This window comes from Hyperolius riggenbachi, chromosome 7, assembly GCF_040937935.1.
Source record: "Hyperolius riggenbachi isolate aHypRig1 chromosome 7, aHypRig1.pri, whole genome shotgun sequence".
Taxonomy (NCBI): domain Eukaryota; kingdom Metazoa; phylum Chordata; class Amphibia; order Anura; family Hyperoliidae; genus Hyperolius; species Hyperolius riggenbachi.
The window spans coordinates 92875066-92894136 of NC_090652.1; the positions used below are offsets into that span (position 1 = coordinate 92875066).

Sequence of the window (19071 nt, forward strand, 5' to 3'; positions counted from 1 at the left end):
CACACTGCTATCCCTGAAATTGCCAACACGCAGCTTGTCGGCAATCACTAGGAAAAGGGGCGTCCCTTGCAGGAGAGGCAATCTGGGCATTGGGAATGCCCCCCCCCCACACACACACACCTCAGTTGCCCTTTTTGGATGAGTGCACAGAGCTCTGTATACATTGACGTGATCCCTGAAAGTGAAAGTAAGCAATTACAGGCTTCAGGGGGATGAGGGAATGGCGGTGATGGTGATGGACGCTACTTGATCCGGCTTGCCCTTGGATCAGGTAGCATGTTTATTTATTACCAAGTAACGCCAGCTCGGGCTTAAGGATAATAGTTGGAGTCATGCAAATGATTCCTTTTTCATCCTTTGCGAGTCCGGAAATGTACCCAGCCATGTTGGTTTCTGCCCCTCGTCCGTAACAGATTACTTCAACAGTTAGCAGTTCCTCAGTCCTGGGTCTTCACTGGAAAAGTGCTGATGGATTTTTCCTTTGTCTCTGCAGTGATCACTGATGCCTTCCAGAGACATGGACATATGCTGCCCTCGTGGTGCACCCGGGTGGCACATGCACTCAGCTGCTTCCTCCTCCTTTGCTGTTTTGGGGTGTCAGTGTGGATTGGGGTGGGCTTCACCTCCAGCGTAGGCCTCATGTGGCTCATCTCAGGCATCTTCAGCTTCCTATTCTCATTCTTCATACTGGAGCCTCTGAAGGTAAATGCTGGGGAGGGTTCTGGTTGTGATAATTAACCCTTTAGCAGCCAATTTATTTAGAGGCTTGCAAGTGTTCCAGGTCAATTTATTTTAGCACATTTTTTACATTTATTTCTTGTTACATTTCCTTCCTTAATGATTACTGATGTAATGTGTATTTATAGCCCCTTGGCACTAGGGGGCAATGTGAGACAATAATAGAGAACTTCAGCTTTCAATTTCTATATTTTCTGCTAGCAGAGAGAGAGATCAAAGTATTCCAAGAATTTACAGCACAAGAAGTTCTGCCAACTAAGGTCTTATGCTAGGCACACACCGTACAGTTTTCAGTTAGATTTTCTGTTAGATTTACCTGCCAGAAAGATTTTTTCCAACATGTATGAAAAGTGTACGGTGTGTACCTATCATAAAGCTGTGCAATTATTTCAAGTAAGATGTCTCTATTGAAGCTGATTATGAGTTGATAATCAGCTTCAATAGATGAGTTGAAGATGAATTCCACAGGATGATTAAACACTTTGGCTTCAGTATGCTAAGCAGTACTGCATACAGTAATGCAGAAAACAGGTGATTTTACTGAATATCTTGCCACATACCAATTCACTAAGGTTGTTACTGCTATAAAAAAGGAAAATGACCGACTAGTGAGGTAAATTACAGACTTGTGCAGTAAATACCTCAATTAATGTTAATTCACAAAGATTACCGAATGCAGACTGCTAGTTACCGGCAGCCTGGACCTGCCGGTAACTAGCAGTCTGCATTCGGTAAACTGGACAGACAAAAGGAGACAGCCAATAGGAACAGGTACACCGTCCTGCTACTCACCCCATTAGATTCAATGCACTGCTGGGCAGGACATCAAAAAGTAAAAAAGAACAGAAGGAAACATTCTGTATCCAGTTAGATGTTCAAGTCTATATTATACAAAGAAGAGTGCCCTCTAGTGGCATACATGCACAATTAAAGGGCTGCAGGGAGCCTTTTACCCTAGTAAGCTGCCACATGACTGAAGCAGGAAGGGCTCATGCAGACCACTTGTATGAGAAGAATCACAGCTTGCTGCAGAGACCTGCTCCACAGCTGCTGAGCTACAGCTACTTAAGCCACAGCTACGTAAAGGAGTTATCAGGCTTTTTAAATGAAAATAAGTGCTACTTACTCGGGGCTTCGTCCAGCCCCAATCTCCCAGCATGTTCCTCGCTGCAGCTCCGCCTTCAGCCGTTCACCGGCGCTGCCTCCCAGTCACCGGCGATGACGTTAGACATTCAAAAAAAAAAAAAAAAAAAAAAGTTCCATACTTAGTCTACATACAAACTCTCAAACTCAAGGGCAGAAAGTATTCCAGTTCTTTCTAACTGTGGATCTTTTACTATTTTCCTTTTTAAAGGATACGTCCAGGGAAAAAAAACTAAATCCACGTACCTGGGGCTTCCTCCAGCCCCTTGCAGCTGCCCTGTGCCCTCGCCGCAGCTCCAGTGGCTCCCGGTGTCCTCCCCTGCAGAAACCTCGCCGGGTTGGCTTCTTTTACGCTCCAACGCTGACGTCATCAGCGCTGCACTGCTCAGGCACAAAACTACCGCGCCTGCACAGTACAGTCCTGATGATGTCAGCGGTGGAGAGCAGAAGAAGCTGACCCGGAAGCCAACCTGGCGAGGTCGGCTTCTGCAGTGGAGAAGACTGGGAGCCACCGGAGCTGTGGCGAGGGCACAGTACGACTGCCAGGGGCTGGAGGAAGCCCCAGGTAAGTGGAATTTTTTTTCTGGACGTATCCTTTAAATAAGAGAGAGCACCCAGAAGTGAGCCTAAACTGGAGACTTTCTGTTTGTCAAAACAGAAAAAGTTGATTTAGGCATTAGCTTTAATGACTAGCTGCACACAGTTTTCTTGCAAGCTTTTAAAGCTTTTCTGCCTCAGGCATGATACAGAACTGGATATGGGCTCTTGGACCGTTTCTGATCCAGTTCTGTATCAAGCCTGAAGAAGAATTTTGAAAGCTTGCAAGAAAACTATATACCGCTATTCATGAATTGTATGATGTAAACTAACGTCTTGCTGTTGTGACAGGTAGTATGTTGTTCGAACATCTCTACAAATTACGCTGGACCACACCTAACTTGCTTTACCATGCAAGTCTACAGATTAATTTCTCTGACTCAGTCCGGGTCAGACAGGAGGAATAATAATTGGCTATTGTTCATTCAGGCCATATCAAAATCAGTACTGGAGATCTACATGTAAAAACTACCATATGGTGTAGTCTGTATAGTTAGCTATGTAATATATGGAGCTAATAAAAAATGTCACTAATGGCTGCTCTACACAATGCAGATTTTAGTGTTCACATGGTCTATCAATATGTCTTTTGGTCACGGTAGGTGCTGGCTGAAGCTCTGTACTTTGGCCTGGTGGTGAAGCGTTTGCATCCAGAGGAGGAGGACACTCTTGTGGAGTGCCCGCTGGTGGAGCAGATCTCTGAAAGGGTCACAAAAGTCCGGCCTCCTCAAGGATTTGCACTGTTCCAGGCCCGGGAGGAGGCGCGCAAGGTGAAACTGCTGCACAGGATGCTGAAGGTAATCAAGCATATGCACAATATGCAGTATCTCACAAAACTTCATACACCTCTCACATGTTTGTAATTATTGTACTAAATCTTTTAATTGGACGTGTGACACTTTCATATGATACAATGTAGCGTAATCAGTGTACAGCTTGTATAACAGTGTAAATTTGCTGTCCCATCAAAATAACTCAACACACAGCCATTAATGTCTAAACCACTGGCAACAAAAGTGAGTACATCCCTAAGTGAAGATTGTCAAAATTGTGCCCAAAGTGTAAGTATGTTGTGTGCCCGTCATTATTTTTTATTAACTTTCTTGGGCATGGAGTTCACTAGAGCTTCACAGGTTGCCACTGGAATCCTCTTCCACTCCTCCATGACAAGGCTGATAGGTATAAAGGCCCTGCGCTTCTTCGCACTCCTTAATCACTGCACAAGTGCTGTACAGCACCATGCGCCTCCCCCCTCTGCATGTCATGTGACATTCAGGGGAGAATCACATGGTGCTGTGGGGAGCACATGCAGTGAAGAGGAAGGCGGATGAGCTGTTCCACCACCATTAGCCGGTAATGTATGGCTCCGCTGCTGCTCTGCATTTACACAGGAATGGGCCCCGTGGCGGTGTCTAATTCTGCAGGGGGTTGGGGGCCCTGGCCCACAGATCTCTGCAGGGGTGTCGATGTAGTTCGGCCCTTGTGTGACTGGTTCTTTTGGGTGTTGGCAGAAATTGGAGAACTTTCTGAGAGGACCTCCAAGTCTTCATTGCTGTATGTGTTTCTTCCTGCAGAACCTGGTGGTGTACATGCTCTTCTTCTTGGTAGTGCTTCTGACGAACTATGGAGATGCCTCTGTGAACCGGAGTGCTTACCTACTGCAACGCTCTGTCAGGCAAGAGCTAGAGAGTCACAAATTCATGCACATTATGAGGTACTTCTCAGACATTACTAATCTATTGAAGAGTTTAGATGAGCTCACGGACTACGCTTTATAACATATTTATTACTGTTCCTGTGTTGTTGTCTTAAAGGATAAATGAAGTGAGAAGGTTGCCATATTTATTTCCTTTTATACAATTAAAATTGCCTGACTGTCATGCTGATCCTCTGCCTCTACTAGTTTTAGTCATAGACCCTGAACAATCATACAAGCATGCAGCTCAGATGCTCTGACTGAGTTTCAGATGTTTGACTTAAAGAGACTCCGATGCCTCCCTAAAATCATGTTTTTATTTTAAAAACCTCTTTAGCATGATTGCAGCACCTAAAATGCTGCATCCCCGCGGCTGAAAACTCAATTAATCACCCCAAACTCCCTGAGGCTAATTTCGGGGTGCGTTTCCTAGTAGAGGCAGAGCTTTGGGCTGTAGCTCTGCCTCTACTACATCCATTTGCGCGGATCGCCGCCTCTCCCCGCCGCTCTGTCTTCTTTCACTGAGAGGGGCGGGGGAGGATCGGCGCAGATTGACGCACATGGAGGCAGAGCTACTGGAGCAGCAAACTCCACGACCAGGAAAGTCATGGATGTTTGCCCCAGGAGTTAGGGGTGATTAATTGAGTTTTCAGCCGCGGGAATGCAGCGTTTTAGGTGCTGCAATCATGCTAAAGAGGTTTTTAAAATAAACATGATTTTAGGGAGGCTTCAGAGTCTCTTTAAGTTTGGCAGCATTTACTGGATGCTGGTTTCAGGTGTGTGATTCAGATACAACTGATGCATGAAAGATCAGCCGGATGCCAGGCACCTAGTACTGTTTAACCCTCCTGGTGGTACACAGTTGCAGTGGCTGCGTCCGCGGGAGGGATTTTTTAAAATAAAAAATGTTTTGTATTTGTTAGCTAGCACTTCACTAGCTAACTATGTGCCCCAGGTCCACCGACACCAGCCGATTGGATGGCTGCGCCGTCTCGGGATCCCTGGGGGGTACATATTACGGCGGCGATCGTAGGGGACCGGAGGAACTTTGGGTACATGATTAGCTAGCGAAGTGCTAGCTTAACAATACACAGCAGTTTTTATAAAAAAAAAAACCCTCCCAGTGCCATGTGATCCCCTGCGGTGGCGAGCCCGAGCGTAGGTCGGGCTTACCGTCAGGGAGGTTAAATAAAAGGAAATAAATATGGCAACATCCATATTCCTCTCACTTCAGTTGTCCTTTAAACAACATTTTTACTATATTTATCTGGACATTGTTTGACTTTTATTTCCCGCCTCCAAACAAATGCTTTCGTAGCCCTTTGCAGGCCTTTAGCTGCAGAGCATTTATTTCATTAAAAAAAACAACTATTGGATTAGCTATTGTTAAATTTACTTTTAAAGTACACCTTTCTCCAGAAATAGGGGGAACGGTTAAAAACAAGTTAATTCCAGAGAAACATTGGATAAGGTCTTCTGATGAAATGCATAGACAATTAGGATTAAGGACTTACTTTGTATACTAGAGTGTAAGTCTAGAAATTTAGGTCTGAATCACTTCATAAAAGTATAGGGGTCGACTTATACACGAGTCACTGGCAACACTGAGCTCACTGAGTTATGTGTGTACTCATAGTGACATTCCCATTTGCAGCAATTTACCCTGCGGTAAGTGATACTTTGAGTAGAGGAAATGCCAAGAAAACACAGGTCTGAAAGTCCTGGCCACAACAGTTAACAAGGAAAGGGGCAGAGGGAAAATACTGGGCTGCATAAAGGAGAGTGAATAATTGCAGCACTTGGGGGCCTTGAGGAGGTATTAGCTGCACTTAAGGGACGTGCTGTCTTTAACTCCTCATAAGCCCCATGTACAGCCATTAACTTTGCTGGGTTGACTTATACTTGAGTCAATAAAAAATTCCAGCTTAAGAGGGTGGACTATTGGGAGTCAACTTATACACGAGGTTGGCTTGGATTCGAGTATATACGGTATCACACAGGTAGTTTTACCACCACAGTTGAGTAACCATCATAAAAATATGCCATTGTTGAAAGAACAACGATCTGACAGTATATTTAGAACTCTGCCTGGGTATTTTTTAAGTGCAGTTCATGGCTTCAGCATTGGTGGCACCAGGAAATTGGTGGGCTTAACACCCACCCATCAACAGTCTTGAATATTTTTTGATCAAATCTGCTAGGGATATGTGGCCTAGGGATTATAGGCCCCAACATATACACATTTTGGACATTTCCTGTTTTGAAAAGGTGAATGGGTATATTGGAAAATGTTGTACAAGCAGGTGGGGTAGGGGGAGTGGTAAGGAATGGACTGCTGCGTGGCTGCAGTGAGTGGTACAACACTAGCAGTTCTATGAATTCATTACAACATTTTTGCTAGAACCAAACCAGCATCTAGTGGAGAAGATGGTAAAGTCAATCACTACTACTTAGTTGATCGCTGTTATTGACCTGTGTATTGCTAGCTTTATAGGTACGGTCTTAGACAAGGTGTCTCTATGCAATACATTTAGCACAGATGAGATATGCTTGTTCTCCATTCACAGTTCTGAGGAGTTTTGGGCCTGGGCCACAGAAGTCCTACTGCCATACCTCAGCAATATTCAACGGGGGAGTTACAGCAACTTGCTGGGATCCGCTCAGCTGCGCCAGATTCGGCTTAAGAAAGGTGAGGTGATGTTTGTTTGTTTATTTTAATGATACAATTCATTTTTAGAACACAAGAAGACCTGTACGTAGGTTTTTATAACACAAGAACCTGGTAGCAACCATGTCTTCAATGTTCTTTATAGCAGCATGTGGACATGAGGCCTGTCCAGAGACAATCAAAGCGTTTGATGACGCAGGTTATGATGCTGGTTGGCTGAGCAGCTCCACCACCTCCTCTGGCGCTTGGTTGCACTCAGAAGCGAATAGCACAGGGTAGGTGTTATTTCATAAAGCCGAGAAGCAGTTACTGCTCCATCTTGTTTTAGCTTGCATGTAACTTTTCTGTTACACATCCAGGTCCTGGTATTGGGGCTTCCTATCCTTGTATGACAGCTCCGGATATATTCAGCTGCTGGGAGCTACTTTAGAAGAGAATGAATCTATCATAGGAAAACTCCAGCAAGATCATTGGATTGATAACTTGTAAGTGTGCCTCATCTGTTATCATGTCATACTCTGGCTGTACAGCCTCTCATGCTCGTTTCTACTGAAGGCTTGCTCTTATTTATAGCCCTTTATCAAAAGATTTATTGAACCAACAAACTTGATTCATACCTGAACTGACATGTGACCTGATGTCTTGTAAATTTGCTGTGTGCAGACAGTGCATGGTAATGTACCACATACACGAGTTACCATAGCAACACATGTGACACTAATAGTGCAACTGGTAATGCTTTCCTAGCATTAGTGTATCTAAAATTGCCATGCATAATGGACATCCATCCATCAGACCCCTGATGAGATAAACATGGGTGCAAAGTGTACTAGTCCTGCTAATAACGTGTCTGATGTCCGTTTGTTTATTTTTCATTGCAAAGGTTAAATAAATAATTAAAAAAAAAAAACCAGTGATTTTAACTATGCACGAGGCAGTCAAATAGCAATAATACAGCCCTGACTTTCAGGAATCAACAGATGCTAAAACACTTCTCTTTGGCTGAAGAAACATTGCTGATAATTGCCTTTGAGCTTTACAGCCTTGTTTCGAATTTCTTTTGCAACTGAATGAAGCATGTTTTATGGCATAGCTGCTGTTTAGTATTTGGTCTTAAAAAGTCTGTTTTTACGAATATTAGACTCCAGGAAAGTCTTGCAAAGGGATTTTCTAAGCAATTTTGAAGAAATGTGTGATTTTTTTTAGCATTCCTTAAAGCGCTATTGCTCAGAAAATTGTGTGCAGCGCGATTTCGATTTATTACAAATTGCAAGACACTAATATAAGAAAGAGGGAAGCGCATTGGGTTGCCTGACATGTGAGAAAATTGGGTGGCCTGAAAAAGTTAAAAATCACATATGCAAGTGACAGTTTCTCTCCTGGTCGGACTATAGCATAACCCTTGTACAACCATAAACCACTTTCCTGGCTGTAAAAACTTCTGAGAGCGGAAAAGACATAAAAAGGGTTAATAGTTCATAGCTTTTTAGCTCTGGCAAGCCTCAATGGATGTGTCATTGAGCAGAGACAATGAAACAGTTAAAAACTTAAAAAGTAGATTTAAATATAAAAGAAAACTGTGGGATATCTACAAAGGTCATTTTAGGAAAAGGAAGATATATACAATTGTTTATCTCATCAGTTGATTTTCAGATCATGTTTCCTTTATGGGGAGACCGACACATTATCAGTAGCATATCTAAACTGAGTCATTTCATAGTTGTGGTGAGTTGTACTCTTCTTTTTTTGCAGAACGAGGGCGCTGTTTGTTGAATTTTCTCTGTACAGTCCTGGAGTGGATCTGTATTCTTCTGTGATGCTGCTTCTGGAGTTCCCCATGGCTGGAAGGAGTCTCACATCAGCTGAGGTCCGTGCCTTTCCATTACTGCGGCTGGGCAGTGCTCCCCACCTTCTCCTCGTCATGATGGTATGTGAAGTGTATCTTACCAATAGACTGCCTAAAATACAGCCTGCATGTATTTGTATGAGTTTAATGAAGAGTTAGGTACGGCACTGTCAGATTGTCCTTGTATATTGAATTGCTTAATTGTATCACAATATTCATAGGTGTGCATACACCGTACATACTATCATTGAGTGCTCAGTCTAATACTTAGAGAGAAGTCAAATAGAATTGAGATGCGCAAAAGTGTCAATTGCACCAGGCAGTGCGCCAATATTTATATAAGAAAAAGTTCACAAAAGTTCAATATTATAGCACCACACAATCCTGCTACTCCTAGGAGGAAGAAACCTCTCGCCCTCAGATAATTCTTCTCTGTGATTACTGGAACTTAGTTCTCACCACCACCACACCAAATATTGGAAAGGGACTCACCCTCTTCTAAGACCCCCAATTAGGTCTTAGTTCCGCCTTGGGGTTATTCCCAGGTCACCCCCGACCTTATCGATCTGTGTCTTTAATGTTCCCACCACGGACTATATCAATTCTCAAGAAGTTCACAGCTGCTGATAATTTACCTCCAAATAAAAGAACCTCTCATAGCGTAAAACCGATTTGACTAAAAAAACTTTAAAATTTATTGCACTTACAAATTTCTCCACAAGATAACAGCATGAGTTTTTCCAACGGGTTCTCCCCCGCATTGGTGGCCTCCGTAGGGCTCCCCAAGTGTTGCGTAGCTTATCCGGTATGACTGCCGCGTGGTCAGCCGTCAGGGACCCTAGACGGCGTGGAGTGTGCAGAGACGAGCGGGGCAACGCGGAAGCAACCCGGACGGCTGACCATGCGGCAGTCATACCGGATAAACCGGATATAATGAGTCAGCAATAATCATTCCCAGCAAAGCCAGACTGAATGCTCAGTCCGGGATTCTTATCACAGCTGATAACAGACACTTTTAGCAGTGAGGATGAAACGGAGAGCAGGGTAGGTGTTTTCTGTAATGTTCCCACTGATATATATGGTAAAATACATGAGGGTGCTTCGTCTCTGGTTCCCTTTAAAGGGACCCTAACCAGTGATTAAAAATGAAATCTGGTCTTACCTGGTTTTTCTTGTAGCCCGCAAGGTCCCTCGGTGTCTTCTGGGTCCCCTCTGTGGTCCCACTGGCTGCTTTGGTAGGTGCCGGATTTGGTGCCAAAAGTTGCGCATGTGCAGTACAGAGACCCACCCGCCCATCACCTGTGGTGTCATCACGCACATCGCTGTACAAGATAGACTGTACCACGCATGCGCAGGGCCCTTACGGTAACGTGCGTGATGATGCCACAGGTGATGGATGGCCATTTCCCTGTACTGCGCATGCGTGACTTTTGCCAAAGTCGCGCACCTACCGGAGCCGCCAGTGGGACCATGGATGAGACCCAGAGGACACCTAGGGACTATGCAGGATCATTTTTTTATCACTGCTCAGGGTCCCTTTAACCAGGGCTGTGGAGTTGGTACAAAAATCATCAAACTTCAACCTCAGAAAAGGTTTATGAAACCTCAGACTCCTGGTACCCAAAAATGACTCTGACTCCTCGACTTCCTCTCCACAGCCCTGAGTAGGATTAACGGGGATTCCCTTGAAAAACCTTATTTATGTTTGGAATGACAGATTGTCAGTGTAAAGTGTACCTCACTAGAGATGGCCCGAACCTCCGATTTTCGGTTCGCGAACTTGGAACGCGAACTTCCGCAAAAGTTTGGTTCGCGCGAACTTTCGGGAACCGTAATAGACTTCAATGGGAAGGCGAACATTGAAAACTAGAAACAATAATTCTAGCCAGAAAAGTGATGGAAAAGATGTTTCAAGAGGTTTAACAGCTGAGTCTTTGCATGGATGAGTGGGATACACGCCAAAAGTCCCGGGGAAAAATCTGGATTTGACGCACAGCAGCGTTTTAAGGGCAGAAATCACATTGCATGCTAAATTGCAGGCATAAAGTGCTTTAAAACATCTTGCATGTGTATACATTAATCAGGGAGTGTAATTAGTGTACTGTTTCACACTGACACACCAAACTTACTGTGTAACACACGGCAAACAGCTGTTTGTGTAGTGACGGCCTTGCTGGACTGGTGCGCACCATGGCGAGAGTGCAGGCCATGGCGGTTTTCAAGCCCATATGGTCGCCGGGCTGTGGTAGCTCATTGATAGAACAACAGTGTGTGTGTGTGTGGGGGGAGTCGGGACTGACTTAGTCTTTGTGCAGGCAGTAGCCCTCCGGGATCCATGCCTCATTCATTTTAATAAAGGCGAGGTACTGAACACTTTTTTTGACCTAGGCGACTTCTCTTTTCACTGACAATGCCTCCAGCTGTGCTGAAGGTCCTTTCTAGGATGCTTGAGGCAAGGCAAGCCAGAAGTTGGATGACAAATTGTGACAGCTCTGGCCACAGGTCAAGCCTGCGCACCCAGTAGTCCATCGCTGCTCATACTGTCGATGGTTCTTTCTCTACCATTGTTAAAGAAAGCGTACGGGCGGGGAGTCAGGGTACGATCCCGGTCCGGAGTGGGAGCCTGAGAAACGGCTACCACCACACATCCAAGGAAGGCAGCAGGCACGCTATGGGCAAAGGAGCAGGAACGGCTACCACCACACATCCAAGGAAGGCAGCAGGCATGGCATGCAAGTCCCAAGGTAGTAACAAAAAATAACAATACAGGAGGACTTTCGAGGCCCTGCTGTATATGAGACGAATCAACTTTAAATCCTTTAACGAGAATCTGTTATGGAGGGCTAGTCTGCTAGCCATTCAACTGTGTGACTGATAAAAGAGTTTCCATATTACTTTCTCAGTACCATGGTGACCACGGGTAATCAGTGTTCGATTCCGGTCCGGAGTTGGAGCCTGAGAAATGGCTACCACCACACATCCAAAGAAGGCAGCAGGCATGGCATGCAAGTCTCAAGGTAGTGACAAAAAATAACAATACAGGAGGACTTTCGAGGCCCTGCTGTATATGAGACAAATCAACTTTAAATCCTTTAACGAGAATCTGTTATGGAGGGCAAGTCTGCCATCCATTCAAGTAAAAGGTATGCACTGACTGCCAGGTATAATACGATGTGCAGTCACAGATGCAGTGAAAGGTATGCAGTGACTGCAAACAGCTGTTTGTGTAGTGACGGCCGAGCTGGACTGGTGCGCACTATGACGAGAGTGCAGGTGATGGGGGCTTTCCAGCCCATATGGTCGCCGGGCTGAGGTAGCTGAATGACAGAACAGTGACTGTCCGGCTGATCAAATTTGGTCTGTCCACAATGAAGCAACGACTTTATGTGCCCCCCCCCGATACACTTATACAGCCAGCGGCCTTAAAAATTCAGGAATCCGCCTGGTGTCCTGGACCCTGTTGGTGGTGGTGGTGGAGAAGGCAGTCAAGCGGCCTGCAGGCAGAGATGTTGTGTGGGGAGCGACTTAGTCTTGGGGCAGGCAGTCACACGGCGTGCAGGCAGAGATGCTGTGTGTGGGGACTGACTTAGTCTTCGGGTGGGCAGTAGCCCTCCGGGATCCATGCCTCATTCATTTTGATAAAGGTGAGGTACTGAACACTTTTGTGACTTCTTTTCTCAGTGACAATGCCTCCAGCTGCGCTGAAGGTCCTTTCTGACAGGACGCTTGAGGCAAGGCAAGACAGAAGTTGGATGGCAAATTGGGACAGCTCTGGCCACAAGTCAAGCTTGCACACCCAGTAGTCCAAGGGTTCATCGCTGCTCACAGTGTCTACATCCACACTTAAGGCCAGGTAGTCTGCTACCTGCCAGTTGAGGCATTGGTGGAGGGTGGATCCGGATGGGCTAAGGCGAGGCGTTGGACTAAAGAATGTCCGCATGTCCGACATCACCATGAGATCGCTGGAGCGTCCTGTCCTTGCCTGCGTGGACATGGGAGAAGGATTACTGGCAGTGGTACCTTTATTCCGTTGTGCTGTGACATCACCCTTAAACGTACTGTAAAGCATAGTTGCCAGCTTGTTCTGCAAGTGCTGCATCCTTTCTGCCTTCTGGTGATTTGGAAACATCTCCGCCACTTTGTGCCTATACCGAGGGTCTAGTAGAGTGGCCACCCAGTACAGCTCATTCCCCTTGAGTTTTTTTTATACGGTGGTCCCTCAACAGGCTGGACAGCATGAAAGATGCCATCTGCACAAATTTGGATCCAGATGTACTATCCATCTCCTCTTGCTTTTCCTCAGTGACTTCAGGTAAGTTCTCCTCCTCCTCCCAGCCACGAAGAATACCACGAGAACGTTGAGCAGCACAAGCCCCCTGCGATGCGTGCTGCGGTTGTTCTTCTGCCGCCGCCGCCGCCTCCTCCTCCAAAAAAAACCCTTCCTCATTATCTGAGTCTGACTCCTCTTCCCCACACGACTCTTCCTCCTCCTCCCCCTCTGTGCTGCCGCAGGTGTTGAGGAAACATCTTGTTCTGATGAGAATTGATCCCACAACTCTTCCTCCTGTTCCTCTTCCTGTTCACGCTCGTCCACAGCTTGATCCACCACTCTATGCATGGCACGGTCCAGGAAGAAAGCATACGGGATCAAGTCGCTGATGGCGCCTTCACTGCGACTCACCATGTTTGTCACCTCCTCAAATGGCCCCATGAGCCTGCAGGCATTTCGCATGAGTTTCCAGTTCTTCAGCCAGAACATCTGCATCTCCCCAGAGTGTGTCCTTCTACTGTAGTTGTTGAGCTACGGGGTGACAGCTTTCTCCTGTTATAGCAGACGGTCGAACATCAGCAGGGTCGAATTCCGGCGAGTCGGGCTATCGCAAATAAAGCTTCTCACCGACAAGTTGTTTCACCGCTGAATATCGGCAAAGCGTGCCATGACCGTGTAAGACCGCCTGAAATGCCCACACAACTTCCTGGCCTGCTTCAGGACGTCCTGTAAGCCTGGGTACTTAGACACAAATCTCTGAATTATGAGATTCAGCACATGTGCCATGCAGGGAACATGTGTCAACTTTCCTAAATTCAAACCCAAAATGAGATTGCTGCCGTTGTCACACACCACGTTGCCGATCTCCAGTTGGTGCGGGGTCAGTCACTGATCCACCTGTTTGTTAAAGGGGAACTGAAGAGAGAGGTATATGGAGGCTGCCATGTTTATTTCCTTTTAAGCAATAGCAGTTGCCTGGCAGCAGTTGCCTGGCAGCCCTGCTGATCCTCTGCCTCTAATACTATTAGCCATAGCCCCTGAACAAGCATGCAGCAGATCAGGTGTTTCAGTTCAGATCTGACAAGACTAGCTGCATGCTTGTTTCTAGTGTTATTTAGATACTACTGCAGAGAAATAGACCAGCAGGGCTGCCAGGCAACTGGTATTGATTAAAAGGAAATAAATATGGCAGCCTCTGTATACCTCTTACTTCAGTTCCCCTTTAAGAGCAGCCAGGAGAGCTGTTCCAGTGTGACTTGCCGTTTTGAGGCAAGACATGTCTAAGATGGCGTGACACCGCCATACCTAGCATGCAGCATAGGCCCTGGGGAGCTGGGGCAGTGTAGCTGGGGAGGAGATCGTAGCACCCGTAGAGTTGAACTGCCACTCAGCCAAGGAAGAGGAGAATGATGACAGTGAAGAGGATGTAGCAGGAGGAGAGGAGGTTGCAGGAGGCCTGCCTGCAAGCCGTGGAGGTGTCACAAGTTGGTCAGCTGCACAGCTACGTACTCCCTGCTTGCCAGCGGTCACCAGATTGACCCAATGGGCTGTGTAAGTAATGTACCTGCCCTGACCTTGCTTGGCAGACCAGGCATCCGTGGTCAGATGGACCCTTGACCCAACGCTGTGTGCCAGAGATTACACCACTTGCCTCTCAACTTTATGGTACAGTTTGGGTATCGCCTTTTTAGAGAAATAATTGCGGCCTGGTATCTTCCACTGCGGTGTCCCAATGGCCACAAATTTATGGAAGGCATCAGAGTCCACCAGCTGGTATGGTAACAGCTGGCGAACTAACAGTTCTACCAAGCCAGCTGTCGGACGCCAGGGAAGGGGGTGACTGACAAAAATTGGGTTCTTACGCTCAAAGATTTCCCTCACGGACACCTGACTGCTGCTGTGGGCAGAGGAGCAGGAACCGCTTAAGGTGAGAGGTGGAGTGGAGGAAGGAGGCTGTGATTGTGAAGGTGCAAGGGAGAAAGAGGCTGAAGATGATGCACCTGAAGGAGGAAGAGGAGAAGGAGGGTGGCTTTTCTTTTGTGTTCTGCTTTTCCTCTGGTGCTCTTCCCATTGCAGTTTGTGCCTTTTCTCCATGTGCCTTCTTAAGGCAGTTGTCCCTACGTGGCTGTTGGCCTTTCCATGGCTCAATTTTTGGAGGCAGAGAGAACTGATGGCATTGCTCTGATCTAAGGCAGACACACAAAAAAAATTCCAAACCGTTGAGCCCCCCTGGGGTGATGGCACTATGGTGGCATCAGCAGATGACGTTGAAGGGCATGTTGGCTGGCTGTACATAGGTGGCGATACATGGCGCCGGACACTGCCACCAGCTGTTTCTGACGACGAGCTCCCCCTGCTTCTTTCAGGAACTCGTCTCCTCCTACTCCTCTCTGACTCCGCCTCTGAACTGTCCCCTTGGTCATCTCGTCTCTTAGGATCCCATGTGGCATCCGTATCATCATAATCATCCTCCCCAGCTTCGCTTGCCTCAGACACCTCATAAACTGCACCAACAGCAGGTACTTCATCTCATCCTCCTCCTCACACCTTACATCCATAGTGTCGCCTAACTCAGACATATGAGGTGGTGTAACTTGCTTAGCGCCTTTATCTTGTTGTAACAGTAGTGGCTGTGAATCAGTTAATTCCCCATCAAATAACTCCTGCGAAGTGTCAAATGCAGCGGATGTGGTGCTTGTAGTAGCGCTGGTGGCTGCGGAAGATGAGGTGTTCTGTGTTAAATAGTCAACCACGTCCTGACAATTTTGGGAGTTGATGGGACGTGCCTTTTTCTGAGCACTGTACTTTGGTCCAGGGCCGCACGAAATCACATCAGCACGACCTCGAACAGACCTGCCGGGTGGCCTTCCTCCGGGTCTGCCTCTGCCTCTACCTGTTTTGTCCATATCGGGGGGGGGGGGGGGGGGGGGATTGGGAGGATGAAGTGAAAGGTATGCACTGTCTTGACTAATACAATGTGCAGTCACACAGGTGCAGTTAACAGATATGCACGGAGTAGCATATTACACAGCGTGCGGTCACACAAGTACTGTGAACAATTATGCAATGACTGGTATTACAAATTTGCAGCTGTCACACACACACACTGGTACCGTGAACAGGTGCAGTGACACTGCGTGTGGTCACGTAGGTAGGTAGGTGCACTGAACAACAGGTGGGTATATGCAGTGATGGGTATTACAAATGTGCAGCTGTCACACACACACGTACTGTGAACAGGTACAGTGACACTGCATGCGCTCACGTAGGTAGGTGGGTGCACTGAACAACAGGTAGGTATATGCAGTGATGGGTATTACAAATGTGCAGCTGACACACACACACACACACACACACACACACACACACACACACACACACACACACGTACTGTGAACAGGTACAGTGACTGGTGGTATTAAATATCACACTGCATGCACTCACGTAGGTAGCTGGGTGCACTGAACAACAGGTAGGTATATGCAGTGATGGGTATTACAAATATGCAGCTGACACACACACACACACACACACACACACACGTACTGTGAACAGGTACAGTGACACTGCGTGCGCTCACGTAGGTAGGTTGGTGCACTGAACAACAGGTAGGTATATCCAGTGATGGGTATTACAAATGTGCAGCTGTCACACACACAGGTGTCACTGAATGTGCTGGTCCTGACAGTGGCACAGTAGGAATTATCAAGGGGCCAAGGTCCAGCAGCTAAGACTGACTGACAGGGCTGTTTATGCGACACAAGTGTCTGTGGGACACACACACACAAAAAAAATCACAAGAACAACATTAGCTCTCAAAAGAGCTTTTGAGGATGAGGAGTGCTTTTTAGCAATAAGTATCAGTAAGAAAGAGCAACCTAACAAGCCTAACTGTAGCCTAACTAAGCTTTCCCTAATGTCTCTGCAGCACCTCTCCCTTTGCTAATTACTGCAGCCACACAAGTGAGTGAAATGGCTGACGCTGCCTGCTTTTTATAAGGGCGGGGGGGGGGGGGGGGATTGGGAGGATGAAGTGAAAGGTATGCACTGTCTTGACTAATACAATGTGCAGTCACACAGGTGCAGTTAACAGATATGCACGGAGTAGCATATTACACAGCGTGCGGTCACACAAGTACTGTGAACAATTATGCAATGACTGGTATTACAAATTTGCAGCTGTCACACACACACACTGGTACCGTGAACAGGTGCAGTGACACTGCGTGTGGTCACGTAGGTAGGTAGGTGCACTGAACAACAGGTGGGTATATGCAGTGATGGGTATTACAAATGTGCAGCTGTCACACACACACGTACTGTGAACAGGTACAGTGACACTGCATGCGCTCACGTAGGTAGGTGGGTGCACTGAACAACAGGTAGGTATATGCAGTGATGGGTATTACAAATGTGCAGCTGACACACACACACACACACACACACACACACACACACACACACACACACACGTACTGTGAACAGGTACAGTGACTGGTGGTATTAAATATCACACTGCATGCACTCACGTAGGTAGCTGGGTGCACTGAACAACAGGTAGGTATATGCAGTGATGGGTATTACAAATATGCAGCTGACACACACACACACACACACACACACACACACACACACACACACACACACGTACTGTGAACAGGTACAGTGACACTGCGTGCGCTCACGTAGGTAGGTTGGTGCACTGAACAACAGGTAGGTATATCCAGTGATGGGTATTACAAATGTGCAGCTGTCTCTCACACACACACACACACACACACACACACACACACACACACACACACACACACACACACACACACACACACACACGTACCGTGAACAGGTACAGTGACACTGCGTGCGCTCACGTAGGTAGGTGAGTACACTGAACAACAGGTAGGTATATGCAGTGATGGGTATTACAAATGTGCAGCTGTCACACACACAGGTGTCACTGAATGTGCTGGTCCTGACAGTGGCACAGTAGGAATTATCAAGGGGCCAAGGTCCAGCAGCTAAGACTGACTGACAGGGCTGTTTATGCGACACAAGTGTCTGTGGGACACACACACACAAAAAAAATCACAAGAACAACATTAGCTCTCAAAAGAGCTTTTGAGGATGAGGAGTGCTTTTTAGCAATAAGTATCAGTAAGAAAGAGCAACCTAACAAGCCTAACTGTAGCCTAACTAAGCTTTCCCTAATGTCTCTGCAGCACCTCTCCCTTTGCTAATTACTGCAGCCACACAAGTGAGTGAAATGGCTGACGCTGCCTGCTTTTTATAAGGGCGGGGGGGGGGGGGCTCCAGGAGTGAGTGTAGCCTGATTGGCTACCCTGTGCCTGCTGACTGTGATGTATAGGCCCTAATGATGTAGTATAGGGGGCGGGTCGAACCGCCATAGTTTGCGTGAATAAGTTTGCGGCTGAACCGTTCAGGCCATCTCTATACCTCACACGGAAGAGCCTATGTACTTCTGAATGTCTGTTTTCAAATTTTTCAAAAGTGCCTATTCAGTGTTTGTCCCTTATGACTTTTGCTGAATAAACCTGTTTCTTTTGAGGAAAAAAAGTAAATATGTGGCAAATCTACTTACCTGAGTAGTGAGGAGGACTTCCCAAATCCTCTTTAAGCCCACTTTTGCTGCCTAGGACTCTGGGTCTTTGTCTTGAGTTCAGTTTTATAAGTATTATGGATTCATGTACTGTACTTTTATCAAAAAAGGCCTTTGTTGTATGCAAAAGCTTGATATGTCACTCAGAGTTGCATGTGTTTTTCCCCCAGGTTTTCCTGATGATGTTTGTGGTTTACTTCGTACTTGCGGAGTGCCTAATGATAAGGAAAGAGGGCCGGCAGTACTTCACCAATTTCTGGAACTACATCCAGTGGCTGATGACGGTCCTGGCAGTATGCACTGTGGTTGTGTACTTGGGTCAGGGCAGCCTGGCAGATGAACAGTGGGATCAGTACCTGAGGGACAGAGCTGCATTCCTGAATCTCCACCAGGTGGCGTTCCTGTGTGCCACCTTCCACAATCTGTCCGCCTCCCTCCTCTTCATTCTCACTATTAAGGTGAGCTTTGTTGACGCAGTTACTATTATGGAGATTTA

The 19071-nt window shown here is 46.6% G+C and overlaps 1 protein-coding gene across 4 annotated transcripts in view; it reads left to right on the forward strand.

Annotated features, from left to right (window-relative positions):
• PKD1 (polycystin 1, transient receptor potential channel interacting) overlaps nucleotides 1-19071 on the forward strand; it is a 264518-nt gene that overhangs the window by 179199 nt on the left and 66248 nt on the right. For 3 of the 4 annotated variants that reach the window (XR_011022701.1, XM_068244337.1, XM_068244339.1), the window contains exons 35-42: nucleotides 494-702; nucleotides 3081-3275; nucleotides 4053-4192; nucleotides 6742-6863; nucleotides 6988-7117; nucleotides 7202-7327; nucleotides 8595-8769; nucleotides 18746-19033. Coding sequence is in view for 3 of the 4 variants with exons in the window: in XM_068244337.1 (XP_068100438.1) it covers nucleotides 494-702; nucleotides 3081-3275; nucleotides 4053-4192; nucleotides 6742-6863; nucleotides 6988-7117; nucleotides 7202-7327; nucleotides 8595-8769; nucleotides 18746-19033 (1385 nt within the window). In the remaining variant the exon portion in view is untranslated. The remainder of the gene's footprint in view (nucleotides 1-493; nucleotides 703-3080; nucleotides 3276-4052; nucleotides 4193-6741; nucleotides 6864-6987; nucleotides 7118-7201; nucleotides 7328-8594; nucleotides 8770-18745; nucleotides 19034-19071) is intronic. The other variant, XM_068244338.1, reaches the window with a different exon arrangement.